Source organism: Mytilus edulis, chromosome 3 (genome assembly GCF_963676685.1).
Source record: "Mytilus edulis chromosome 3, xbMytEdul2.2, whole genome shotgun sequence".
Classification (NCBI taxonomy): domain Eukaryota; kingdom Metazoa; phylum Mollusca; class Bivalvia; order Mytilida; family Mytilidae; genus Mytilus; species Mytilus edulis.
Window position 1 is genome coordinate 57,298,311 of NC_092346.1, and position 12,848 is coordinate 57,311,158.

Genomic DNA, 12,848 nt, shown 5'->3' on the forward strand with positions numbered 1-12,848 from the left:
CAATGGATAACAACAGTCATATTCATGACTTGGTATAGGCATTTTCTTTTTGTCGAAAATGGTGGATTAAACCTTATAGCTAGCTAAACCTCTCATTTATATGACAGTCACATCAAATTCCATTATATTGACAGTGATTTGTGAACAAAACAAACAGACATTATTGGCCAAAAATGTCAAAATAGGGATACAACAGTCAATATTGTGTTATAATCTTAATCACTTTAAAAGCAAACAAATATGTAACAAAGAAACACAAAGGGTCATATAGACTAAGCACATACACAAATATTGCAGACAAAAATACAAAAAAAATAACATAGCATGAAACACAATACAGGATGTATAAGTACCGAGCAATGCCAATTGGATATTATAACAAATCCGGGTTACAAGCTATAACTGAGGGAAACACGTCAAATATAAGAGGAGAACGACGATACAACAGAAACACGCCATTAAAATGTACCACACACAGAAACCATAATATAACAATGGCCAAATGAAAATGTATTAATAAAAAATGTCAAACCCCTATGTAAACCAATCTTTAACTTGATTTGTTTAAGTCACAACTTTGCCTGAGGAAGTTTGGACCTTTTTTCCTTAAATTTATTTGAATAAATCAACACAGAAAGAAGAAATGCTTGATAATTTGATGTCAATACAGAGGAACTGTCTTTCCAATTTTGTGAATTTTCTCGGGGACGAACAGTCCGTCAATAGTATTATCTACCCTGTGCTAGTAAATGACAATTACACTTGATTAAAAGAGGAACAAAAGATACCAAAGGGATAGTCAAACTCATAAATCTTAAATAAACTGACAACGCCATGGCTAAAAATGAAAAATAGATAAACAATAGTACACATGACACAACATAGAACACTAAAGAATAAACAACTGGAGCGTTGGAAGCTCATTTCTTGATGTAAAGTACAATTATCATTATAATCGAAGGAAATAGTATTAAAGATAAATTCGTGTATCATTTCTTATTTCCAAGAACGTGGATATGTGAACATGATGAATCTTATTTAAGGTGACTTATAGGTCCTTTAGTCTGAATGTATTTATATCCCTCGTATATCATATTTTATATATATATTTGTAACTTAAACATATCGCACATGTCACTGTGAGATGATTTACTTACTACTTATATTTTTAGATAATACCAAAAAAGAATAAGGCGATATTTTGTGATTGCTGATGACCGAATTGCTGGATTGAGGTATTTTCATGCATATGTACATGATGTAAATGTTTTCAACAATGAGCAAATCCCACACCAAATAGTCGGCTAAAAAACCGAACATGACATGAATATGAAACAGTTCAAACCTAAAAACCAACATCCTGATTTAAGACGACACAATATACATTAGAAATATTACAGACAGCAACAGACAACTATTGAATAACAGGTTAATCTCGAAATATTCTTTATAAAGCACAAAGGTGTCAGTATTCACCTCAGAAACTTACAAAACCTTTGAATAGACTTATTAAGAAGTGATATAATTACGATACTGTTGTCAAGTCATTAAAGATTGCATATCTTGGCGTTAATATTGAGTAACTGATAAGGTCTTTGCATCGGAACTAAACAAATTTATTCTAAAAACAGTTGTTGGCATGACACGGGTTATGTTCTTCTCATATATGTTATGATGGTATGATACTTAACCCCTAAAGGGAAGGATTGTGCCTGATGTTCATATGATAAAATCATAATCTTTCAGTCAGTTTAATTGAAGTCTGGAGCTGGCATGTCAGTTATATGCTAGTAGTCTGTTGTATTTATGTATTATTGTCATTTTGTTTATTTTCTTTGGTTACATCTTCTGACATCAGACTCGGACTTCTCTTGAACTAAATTTTAATGTGCGTATTGTTATGCGTTTACTTTTCTACATTGGTTAGAGGTATAGGGGGAGGGTTGAGATCTCACAAACATGTTTAACCCCGCCGCATTTTTGCGCCTGTCCCAAGTCAGGAGCCTCTGGCCTTTGTTAGTCTTGTATTATTTTAATTTTAGTTTCTTGTGTACAATTTGGAAATTAGTATGGCGTTCATTATCACTGGACGAGTATATATTTGTTTAGGGGCCAGCTGAAGGACGCCTCCGGGTGCATGAATTTCTCGCTACATTGAAGACCTGTTGGTGACCCTCTGCTGTTGTTTTTTTATTTGGTCGGGTGGTTGTCTCTTTGACACATTCCCCATTTCCATTCTCAATTTTAATCCCATAGGACATGCACTTATATCATAATGCATACTTGGTTGAGATATTTCTATCCTCCCTTATCCGTCGACAGTAATGTAACAGCACATTATTATAACACACAGTAAGCATTGGTTTAAAATAACTTAATTCATCAGCTATAGGCTCTAACCATAGAAACAACTAACATTAAGACAAGACACGAGGTATTGATATAAGAGTACCTGGAGCTACTGAAAAGTAAAATCACAAAAATACTGAACTCCGAGGAAAATTCAAAACGAAAAGTCCGTTATCAAATGGCAAAATCAAATGATTAAACACATCAAACGAATGGACAACAACTGTCATATTCCTGACTTGAAAGATAGTTCAAAACTAATAGCAACTAACATATAAATCATGTTTTCCCAGAATTAAGTCAGTAGGCATCTTACGTGAGTAGTGTAAAAACGTCAACACAGAATTAGCCCGGCATTATTGTGTGCAATGTCAAAATATAAGTACATAGTATCGACAGGATGTAAGACCATAATCCTCTCTCCTCAGAGTCTTCATCAATGTACAAACCAATACACATTGAGTCATGTTGTGAGTTTTCATCAACATTTTTGCAAGTTTTTCTCAGCAACAGTTTTTCATAAAAAATCCATTGTCATGTGGTAAAATGGGGAAAAAGAGATATATAGGTAAAAACATATAACAAAGTATAAAACGATGCAAAATTTATTATCATATATACATAAAATTCAAAAGAAACAGAAAGAATCCTTTGAAGATCAAGTTTCATCTTGTTTACATGTTCTTTAATAACCACCCTAAAACGACAAAAGAAAAGAATTATATAAAAGGGAAAGATATAACACCATTGCTTGTTATGTGACTTCACTCTTTTTAAATCGTCATAATATAACTGATTTTCTAACCTGTTCAATTTCTGATACCGTTTCTGTAGTGTCTCTAAAAACGTATAGGTCTTACATCTTCCGTTCATGATAATTTTGTCAGTTTGTGTTTTATATGCTTTTATTATTATTTACTTGTTACCTATTTTACTCATTCATAAAGGATGTCAAATACAGATACAAAACTTCATCCAAAAAACAACTAATGTAAAACAAAGCGAATGAAGGTAGCACTACAGTCTAACAGTGATTTTTTGAAAATATTTTTTTTTATCACATAATTTTAAATTAGAAGTAAATATTATTCTGCACAATGTAAAAAACCCAAAGTCATTATCACATCACAACAGGGAGTAATTTTATAATGAAATTATGTATATAAAAGCACATGGTAATTTATCTAAATATATAGGCTATATGTCAATCATCTGTTGATACCAGTGTCCAGCTGTTAATCCCTGATCACAAGATAGATAGTGTGGTCTTATCTCATGGATCATGTGTAATGCAACAAAAGTAATTTATATTACTTGGAAGTAAACAGAGAAAATGGAAAGATATGAAAAGGAGAAAATCTAAGGAGAAAAATCTAACCAAAATGAACAAAACTATATATATAGATAAGAGTGTGAAAGTATCTTTGAAAGCCTCTGACAAACTTTTGATGTTCTTACTACAAACAAGAAGAATATGTCTCTGAATTATCTGTTAGGATTTTAGGCATTTTCACCAATTTTAAGTTTATGTGAAATTTATTTATTCAATAAAACTCAAAAATCATATGGAACAGTCTACCGGTATTTTCAGGAAGGGTATGGTCTTGATTTTCTTTCTGAACATGTCTTTTATTGCATAATTGTAATGTTCTAGCTAATTTCATAGTAAATTTCTTTTTAAAATACAAATGAAAATCATTCTTCATAGTGATAATAATGATGTTAAATTTGATTATATGCAGCTGGTCATTCTTGATATTCTCTTATCTTAGATTGGCTGGACAAAGGCGGAGCTGTGTCTATATTTAATCAATGCATCACAGATGTTGGTCAAATCTGTGACGTCATACTTCCGACAAATGCCAAGTTAGTGTTGGTCATTTTAAACATAATGAAACATTTATAGTATTAGAGCATCAAAGGCACCAAGGGTGTGGTTCTATTGATAAAATATAAGTGTCAAACCACTCCTGGTGTGTTCTCAGTGGAATTTTTGTATTTATGTAGCATTTTATAGGGGTTCTAAGGGGGAAAACTCAGTTTTAGGTCATTTCTCAGAACAATTTTTCATTGGAACTTTTAGCAAAAATTTAAAATAGAAACCTTTATGGGTACCCCTTTTGGTTTGACTTTGATATATGTGATTAAAGATAGTATTATCTACAATACCTTGTCTCAGTTTTTGGACAATTTGTTTCTAAATGAATTTAGAGGTGAACAAAGATGAAAGATGAAATGAGGTTTGGCACCCAGCTGTTAAACCAATATATCTTATTACTGGAGGCATATATAAAAAATCTGAGACACGGTTTCGTAGTTTCTGAATGGTTGATTAAAGTGATGAAAACAAATTTTTACTACCATTTGAAGTTGGATGACAGTTTATTTGGCAATTAATGAGCTATATTTTGAGATTAATCATACCAAAAAATGTATCTACAGATTAAGAAGGAGTAATATTTCAGCTTTAAAATGAGTTAAAGATTTTAAAAATCCATTGAGTAGTTTTGGAGAAATTAATCTTTAAGACTGTTGGTTGCTGACTGTAATGATACCTTAATCAGGTCAGAGAATAGATACTAAATAATGAAAAGCTATACTTACTTTTCGGTCTTTTCCGTATGACTAAAACAAAACAAAAACATATCTTTTATAATAGTTAACTTCGTAAAGTTAAAAATTTACTACTTTAAAAACAAATAAAAATTTACGGGAAATCATATTAGAGTGTCAACAGGATAAATAACTATAATGCAGGTAATAATTTTTTTATTAAATGATGTAAGCAAATCATCCAAATACGTATATATCAGCATGTTCAATACTGATGACGTTGTCGATATAAATCATGAGTCAATATTGATTTTGGAACCGATTCAATAGGGATGATTCGTATTGGCCCATGGGCTTATACGGAATGTTAACTTGCGGTTTCATTTTTTTTTTTTTATGCCGTATTGATTATAAATTAACTCTTCATAGATAGCAGTAGTAAATCTTGTATAAACGCCAGATCCATCGGTATATCAGAAAATTGAAATCGTTTAAAATGTGGTATGAACTAGCTTTTTCTGTATTTGCCCCATTATAGATCCTCCATCAGCAATGTTGGTCCTCGACTCGACGAGTCTTGCGACCAAAACTGCTTACCTCGAATCAATAAAAGGTCCAACACAGAAACATCCAGTTGATAACATTATATTAGGAGGTATGAATAATCAACATGTATCAGAGAAATATTGAAAATTACTAACACTTTGAAATGTTCCAAAATCCTTGGATTTTACCATACCTTTGTTTAACATTTAAAATGAATATCATTTCAAAATTTAGGAATGCACTGAAATATATGAAGAAAAGAAAAAAAACCTGCTGCTCTAGTGCGATAAAATTGGTAGCGTTATTATCATTCGAACCATTCTATTGTCTCTTATATAAATGACATAACGAAGGTAATGAAATAACTTACTTTTCTGCCATATGATTTTCCATTTCCGTTGCCATTATAACCATCTCCGTTGCCATTGTAATCATTTCCGTTGTTGCCATTGTAACCATTTCCGTTTCCACTGTAACCATTTCCTCCGTTTCCACTGTAACCGTTTCCAATTTCATAATTATAATCGATTGGAGCAAGGTCAAGATATTCGCCACCTCCACCATTTCCACCAGTATATCCACCTGCTCCACCACTACCACCAGTGTATCCGCGATTACCCCCAGTATATCCATTGCCACCAGTATATCCGCCACCTCCATTGCCACCAGTATATCCGCCACCTCTATTACCACCAGTATATCCATTACCACCAGTGTATCCGTTACCGCCACTACCACCATTACCGCCAGTATAGCCATTACCGCCCCTGTATCCATTACCGCCAGTGTAGCCATTACCACCACGGTATCCATTGCCGCCATTGTAACCGTTTCCACCAGAGTATCCTACGTTACCATTGTATCCATTTTTCCTGTTGTAGTTGCGTTTTCCAGCTGCCTGTACTAACACAAGTGCGCAGGTACACAAAAGAACAATACTAGTTGACCACATTCTCGGTACTGAAGAAGAAAGACAAATTGACAACTATTTTCACAATTTCTTATTCGTTAGTGTATTGAAAAAAGTTCGCAATATTAAAATAAAAATCATCAAGATTTGTTATAAGGAGTTGGCAATAAAAAACACAGTCATCTTATTAAATTGAATGTCTCTTTGGTATATTTCGACTCTCTTTCACTTATTCCCCCCTCCCCCAATCTAATAAAGTATACTTTTTAAATGAATAATATCACACATATAACGTTAGTTCAGTCTTATTTTATAGTTAATCATTTATGTTTATATTCTTTATTTTAGTTTGTTCTACAATGCATATATGACTTTCAATGATCGACCTCTGCAATAACCTATTTCAATAAAATTCTAGTAACACTAGTTATATGCATCGAATCGGTATATTGTTAGTTTTAGGTACTTTCGATCAGCACTTTTAAATGTGGAAAGAATAGCACAAGACAAAAAGTTAACAGTGAATAATTTGGATTTGTTGTACTAACAAAGTAACGTTACGAAAAACAATGGTTTCAACACATTAGTTTTTATAAGGTTTTTTCTTAATTTGTAAGGCGAACGATAACCACATGGCACGTAAAACGGAAAGTATTTTGAAAAGAGAAAAAAAATGCTGTTGATTATTAGTAGTTGTTACTAGTATCTAAATGAAGGCTTCCATAAAAAAAAATCGTTATTTTGTTCTATTTGAAAATAAAAACAAAATTAATTAATTAATTATTTTAGGCAAATAAATTATTTTAAAATAATAAAAACGAAAAACGAAATGTCTTCGTCATATAATACTAAAAAAAAAATAAAGTATGTAACTTACCTTTTCTATGGCGATAGGACTGCAATGAATGAAACCCGATACTTACTAAAAAAATGCATTCCCTTTTTATACCACAATTTGTTCTTATTATAATATCATAAACATTCCATGCCACGGTATAGTTATCAATCAACAAATTTAATTACTGCATGTTTCTGAAATTTAATAAGTTGAAAAAATATAAATCATAATATGAAAAATTTGTTTTTAGAAAAAAAGGTGAAATATCGAAAGTCACAGTTTTTTATTTGCTGTACATGCATAATCAACACATATACCTAGAAATGAAAATTGTTGTAAAAAACTATAGTTAAAATTGTAGATGTCTCTGATTGATTTGTTTGACCAGTTAACTTAATTGGAATATTCAGGTGAATTGTTGGAAAATATTATGAAATAATATAAACATAACGTTAATATAACAAATATTTATTTAATTTAGTGGATTCTATTTTCTGTATAAATCAGATGCATATATAAATGCATTAAACACGTTTTATATATAAACTGCAAGAGTGATTTGAAAAATATGCGAAACGTTTTTAAAACACTAATGTAGGTTCTAGACTATGGACCAATGTTATCAAATGATCAAAGTTTAATATCTACTGCTATTAATATTATAAGGTAGGTGGACGCTCAAAGTGATAATGAAATAAGGAAACGCTTGTACCAAGTCAGGAATATGATAGTTGTTGTCCATTCGTTTCATGTGTTTTAGCTTTTGATTTTGCTATTTGATAAGGGACTTTCCGATTTGTATTTTCCTTAGAGTTCGGTATTTTTTTATTTCACTTTTTATGAAGCTTTGAATATAAAATATAAAGGATATTTAGAAAACGTTTTACTATACAAAACATGCACAAAGAGTTTCTTATCAAAGAAAAAACATATCTTATCCAAATCTTCAGAAAGGAATTACTATCTTACGAACTTATTTGCTGAAAGTTTTTCGATATGCAGTGCCTTACCACGATAACTCTCATAAAAACGGCGGCATCGCACAATTCAAGTGCGAGAGAAACCCCGATATGTAAGAAAGAATTTAACACACGTGGAGTTTGAATAATGTTAATTCCTTCTTACGTGTTATTGTTTTTATGCAACTGGCATACAAGGGAGAGGTTTAGCTAGCTATAAAACCAGATTTAATCTATCATTTTATACATAAGTAAAATGTCTGTACCAAGTCAGGAATATGAAAGTTGTTGTCCATATGTTCGGTGTGATTTTTGATTTTCCCGTTTGATTAGGAACTTTCCGTTTTGAATTGATCTCGGAGTGCAGTATGTGAATTAAGTATATAGATATATGCATTAATTCAGTTATTTTCTCAACATTATAATTTCAAGAAACCCGTTTCATATGACTTTCATGGACACAGATCCTACTCGTGTTTTAACGTGTGTGTAGTCCACTTATTTTAACTGTATTAGATTATACCTGAATTTACCTTGTACATTTAATGCGTCCAGAACGTTTTTTTCTGGATTTTCATTCACCAAGAACGATAAAACCAAAAAAAAAATGAAAGTCGAGATCTCCATGAACTTGAATACTTACTGTGACCAGTTAATAATCAAATTAGCGATACCAATTGTTCTGCACCAGATGGGCATTTCGACAATAAATGTCTCGTCAGTGTTGTCTGCGTTTTGCTGAAAGAATTAAGAGTTATTATGAGTTGCGTTAAAACGTTTGATTTCGAGCGTATAGTACCCGATGACAGAAAACAATATCACATTTTTTTTCTATATCGAAATAGTTATTTAACAATTCATACAGACTTGTAATCTAATTTAAAATCATAAATATCAATAATTAAAGTCTATTGTCAAAGTACAACAAAAGTAAGTTCACAAAGGGTCAATATTGACCCTTTAATGGCCTACAGTTTATGCGTTTCAGAAAAATAAGAAACTATATGCTTAATTATGTAAACATATATCATACTAACTGACTTCTATATATTTGCAGAAATAAATCTAAAAACATCATGTTTTTAAATTTATATTTTCTCTTTGATGTTTATATATGATATATACGAACTCTGTCTATTAGTTTCATAATTTTTGTTCAATAAAAGCAACAGAAACGGGGTAACAAACTAAAACTGAGGGAAACGCATTAAATATAAGAGGAGAACAACGACACAACATTAAAATGTCACACATCCACACAGAAACGGACTAAGCATTAGACAAAATCCTATGAGAATAACAAATATAACATCAAAACCAAATACATGAATTCAATAATTAAAAAAAAGTTTCCCATTAGGTCTCTATGTTAATTTTATTTTTTGAAGTGTTAATTACCTGATGGAGTAAGTATAAGAAGTGTAACGGCTTCAAATCAAAACAAAACAGCATACATGTGCTTTAAATGTTTGTTTATTTGTACCATGTGACTTTGTATATTTATATATTATGATGACTTTAACTAACTAACAAACAAAATTAAATTTCATGTCATGTGATTGTTTGAATTGTTTTATAAATGATAGGATTCTGCATTGTCAGTTTTCTGTTTAAAAATATTAGATGTAGTAAAAACTAGTAAAACTAAAGATATAAAAATGAATATTGTTTTATATGTTTACCTTCCCATGTTATGTTATAAGTGGGCATGCGTTATGAGAGGATACTAAAACTTTTAATGTTTAAGTTTAGGGCAAAGTAACAAAAAGATGTGCATTTTAATTTGCACATAAATAAATAACTAAATGCATGTCAAGTTTTTTTTATAAGTCTTTACAGAGCCTCTTTATCTTGTTATGAAAGTAACCATGCTTAATGCACGAAAAGCTTGTGTATAGTAAGTTTACTTAGATAATGATATAAAAAAAATCAAAACTGTACATACATCAAGGAAAAAAATACCAATTTGAAAAATGGATTTTAAAATTTTTTTTCTGCAAATATATAAATGTCAAAAGGACAATACCGAGCCCCGTTAAACGTCATACGACCAAAGAGAACATTATAGAACAAAGATAAATAAAGGGAAAACTGAAAGAAATAAAATGACACGCATACTGTGCAACTAGAATCGATAACTCAAGACCATATTTGCAAATTTTTAAATATACACTCCATACGTACATGTGTAGGTCAATATAAAAAAGAAGATGTGGTATGCTTGTCAATGACACAACTCTGCACAAGAGAGCAAATGACACAGAAATCAACAACTATATGTCACAGTACGGCCTTCAACACTGAGCAAAGCCCATATCGCAAAGTCAGCTTTAAAATGCCCCGAAATTGCAAATGTAAAACAATTTAAACGAGAAAACTAACGGTTTGGGTTTATTGCTGCTTAGGTGATAAAATTTATAATTTAGAAATTGAAATCGTCTTGTTTGTCATAGATTCTGGTACTGAGATGACCGCTGTAGTAAAAATCGAGATATTTGCTTACAAAGTAGTCTGCGGAAGTGGCTCATATGGCTTCTTAAATTTCTAGTTCAGAAATATATACACGGTATCAAATTAGAAAAGATTGAACTGATAATGGAAAGCACACAATCAATATACTTGTCTCATTGGCAATCATACCACATCTTCTTTTTTATACTGTATATGTGATTGAATGATCTAGGTTCTTTGATCCTTTTTTTACAAGTGTCTGAGGGAACTCCGGCTCATTTGAAATGAGAAAAGAAGGTTTTTTAAGCAGTGCATATTTGGTTCTATAGGAATGACTACTACCTACTGTAAAAGTATAATTCCAATTTCAACAAAAATGTTGTCTATGAGTAACTCAAGCATACGAATCATGTTCTTCAATGATGCATGTTTTATTTTTTGGCTATTTCTTAACAAATTATATCCAAGAACAATATATTTGCAGCTTATGGCACCCTTTTTATATTGAAAGCATTGTATATCTCTTTATGACGAGTTGTTACTTTTAAATGGGATGGTGGTAGAAAATGTGGAAATTACAAAATGTTGACAGAATTCATTTCAGAGAATAACGAAGATTTGAGTATTCAACGAGGCTATGAAGAACTTATGAGTTTGCCAGGATCTCATCCTTATGAAAGTTTTGACAGAGTCTTCACATACAAATACAGGGATAATTGCGTAAGTATGAATCCAATAATTATCACAATCAGCAACGCATTCAGTTGTATTATATAACTTATAAGGCAATCAAGTCTAGAAATTGTTTTGTGTATGAAATATACTCCGAAGTACATATTACAATGTAAGAGGATGTGATATCTATATCATGAATTCTAATGCTATAGGCTTACTTTTAGAAACTGCAACCACATGATATTGTTCAGTTTTGTTTACTTTATGGTATGCACACATGAAGACAAATTACCAAACTCCAAGGCAAACCCAAAACATAAAGTCCGTTAACAAATGGCAAAATCCAAAGCTCAAACCGTCTAACGAATTAAAAACAACAGTCATATCTATGATCTGGCACAGGAATTTCCAAATGTAAAACAATGGCGGAAAAACTTAGTTCTATAGCTAGCTTAACGGTCAATGCCACTGCTGGTGGAAGTTTCGTCTCCGAGGGTATCACCAGCCCAGTAGTCAACATTTTGGTGTTGACATGAATATCAATTATGTGGTAATTTTTTGAAAATTCCTGTTTACATAACTTTAAGTTTTTCGAAAAACTAAGGATTTTTTTTTATCCCAGGAATAGATCACCTTGACGTATTTGTCACAACTTTTTTGAAATTTCAGATCCTCGGTGCTCTTCAACTTTGTACTTGTTTGGCTTTATAACTTTTTTTATATGAGCGTCACTGATGAGTCTTATGTAGACGAAACGCGCGTCTGGCGTACTAAATTATAATCCTGGTACCTATGATAACTATTTATACCACTGGGTCGATGCCACTGCTGGTGGACGTTTCGTCCACGGGGTATCACCAGCCTAGTTGTCAGCATTTCGGTGTTGACATGAATATCAATTATGTGGTCATTTTTTTTAAATTTCCTGTTTACATAACTTTGATTTTTTCGAAAAACTAAGGATTTTCTTATCCCAGGAATAGATTATTTGGTACAACTTTTTGGAATTCTCAAGGCTCTTCAACTTTCTCTTGTTTGGCTTTGTAACTTTGATATGAGCGTCACTGGTGAGTCTTATGTAGACGAAACGCGCGTCTGGCATACTAAATTATAATCCTGGTACCTTTGATAACTACATTAACCCCTCATTTGTATGACAGTCGCATAAAATTCCATTTTTTAACAACAATGTGTGAACAAAAGAAACAGATATTACAGGTAGAAATGTCAAAAATAGGGGTACAATAGTCAACATTGTGTTATAACCTTAATCACTATAAAACAAACGAATATGTCAACAAAGAAAACAAATGGCATAAAAACAAATCACATATACAAATATGAAAGACCGCAAAACATGAACATAGCACAATAACACAATGAGCGGATGTATAAGGACCGAGCCAAGACAACAGGATTTAACCAACGATGAAGTAAACAGGAAAGGTAATCAATTAACAAAGACAAATAAAAGAAGCTCTTTATAAAGATTTCAACCAGTACAGATTTCCCTACAAAATTCACGAAGTAAAACTCGTAAATAACGTTAAGTTAGCTCCAAAAGGCT

The 12,848-nt window shown here is 31.7% G+C and overlaps 1 protein-coding gene across 1 annotated transcript; it reads right to left on the reverse strand.

The window, feature by feature from the left end:
* Positions 1-2,938: 2,938 nt before the first annotated feature.
* On the reverse strand, positions 2,939-7,366 carry LOC139514897 (N66 matrix protein-like). Its single transcript, XM_071304488.1, has 4 exons — positions 7,236-7,366; positions 5,819-6,408; positions 4,954-4,974; positions 2,939-3,046 (listed from the first exon to the last, which is right to left on the reverse strand). Exons 2-4 carry the CDS (start codon positions 6,398-6,400, stop codon positions 3,035-3,037), a joined length of 615 nt encoding a protein of 204 aa, XP_071160589.1. The 5' UTR covers positions 6,401-6,408; positions 7,236-7,366; the 3' UTR covers positions 2,939-3,034.
* Between the last annotated feature and the right edge of the window lie 5,482 nt (positions 7,367-12,848).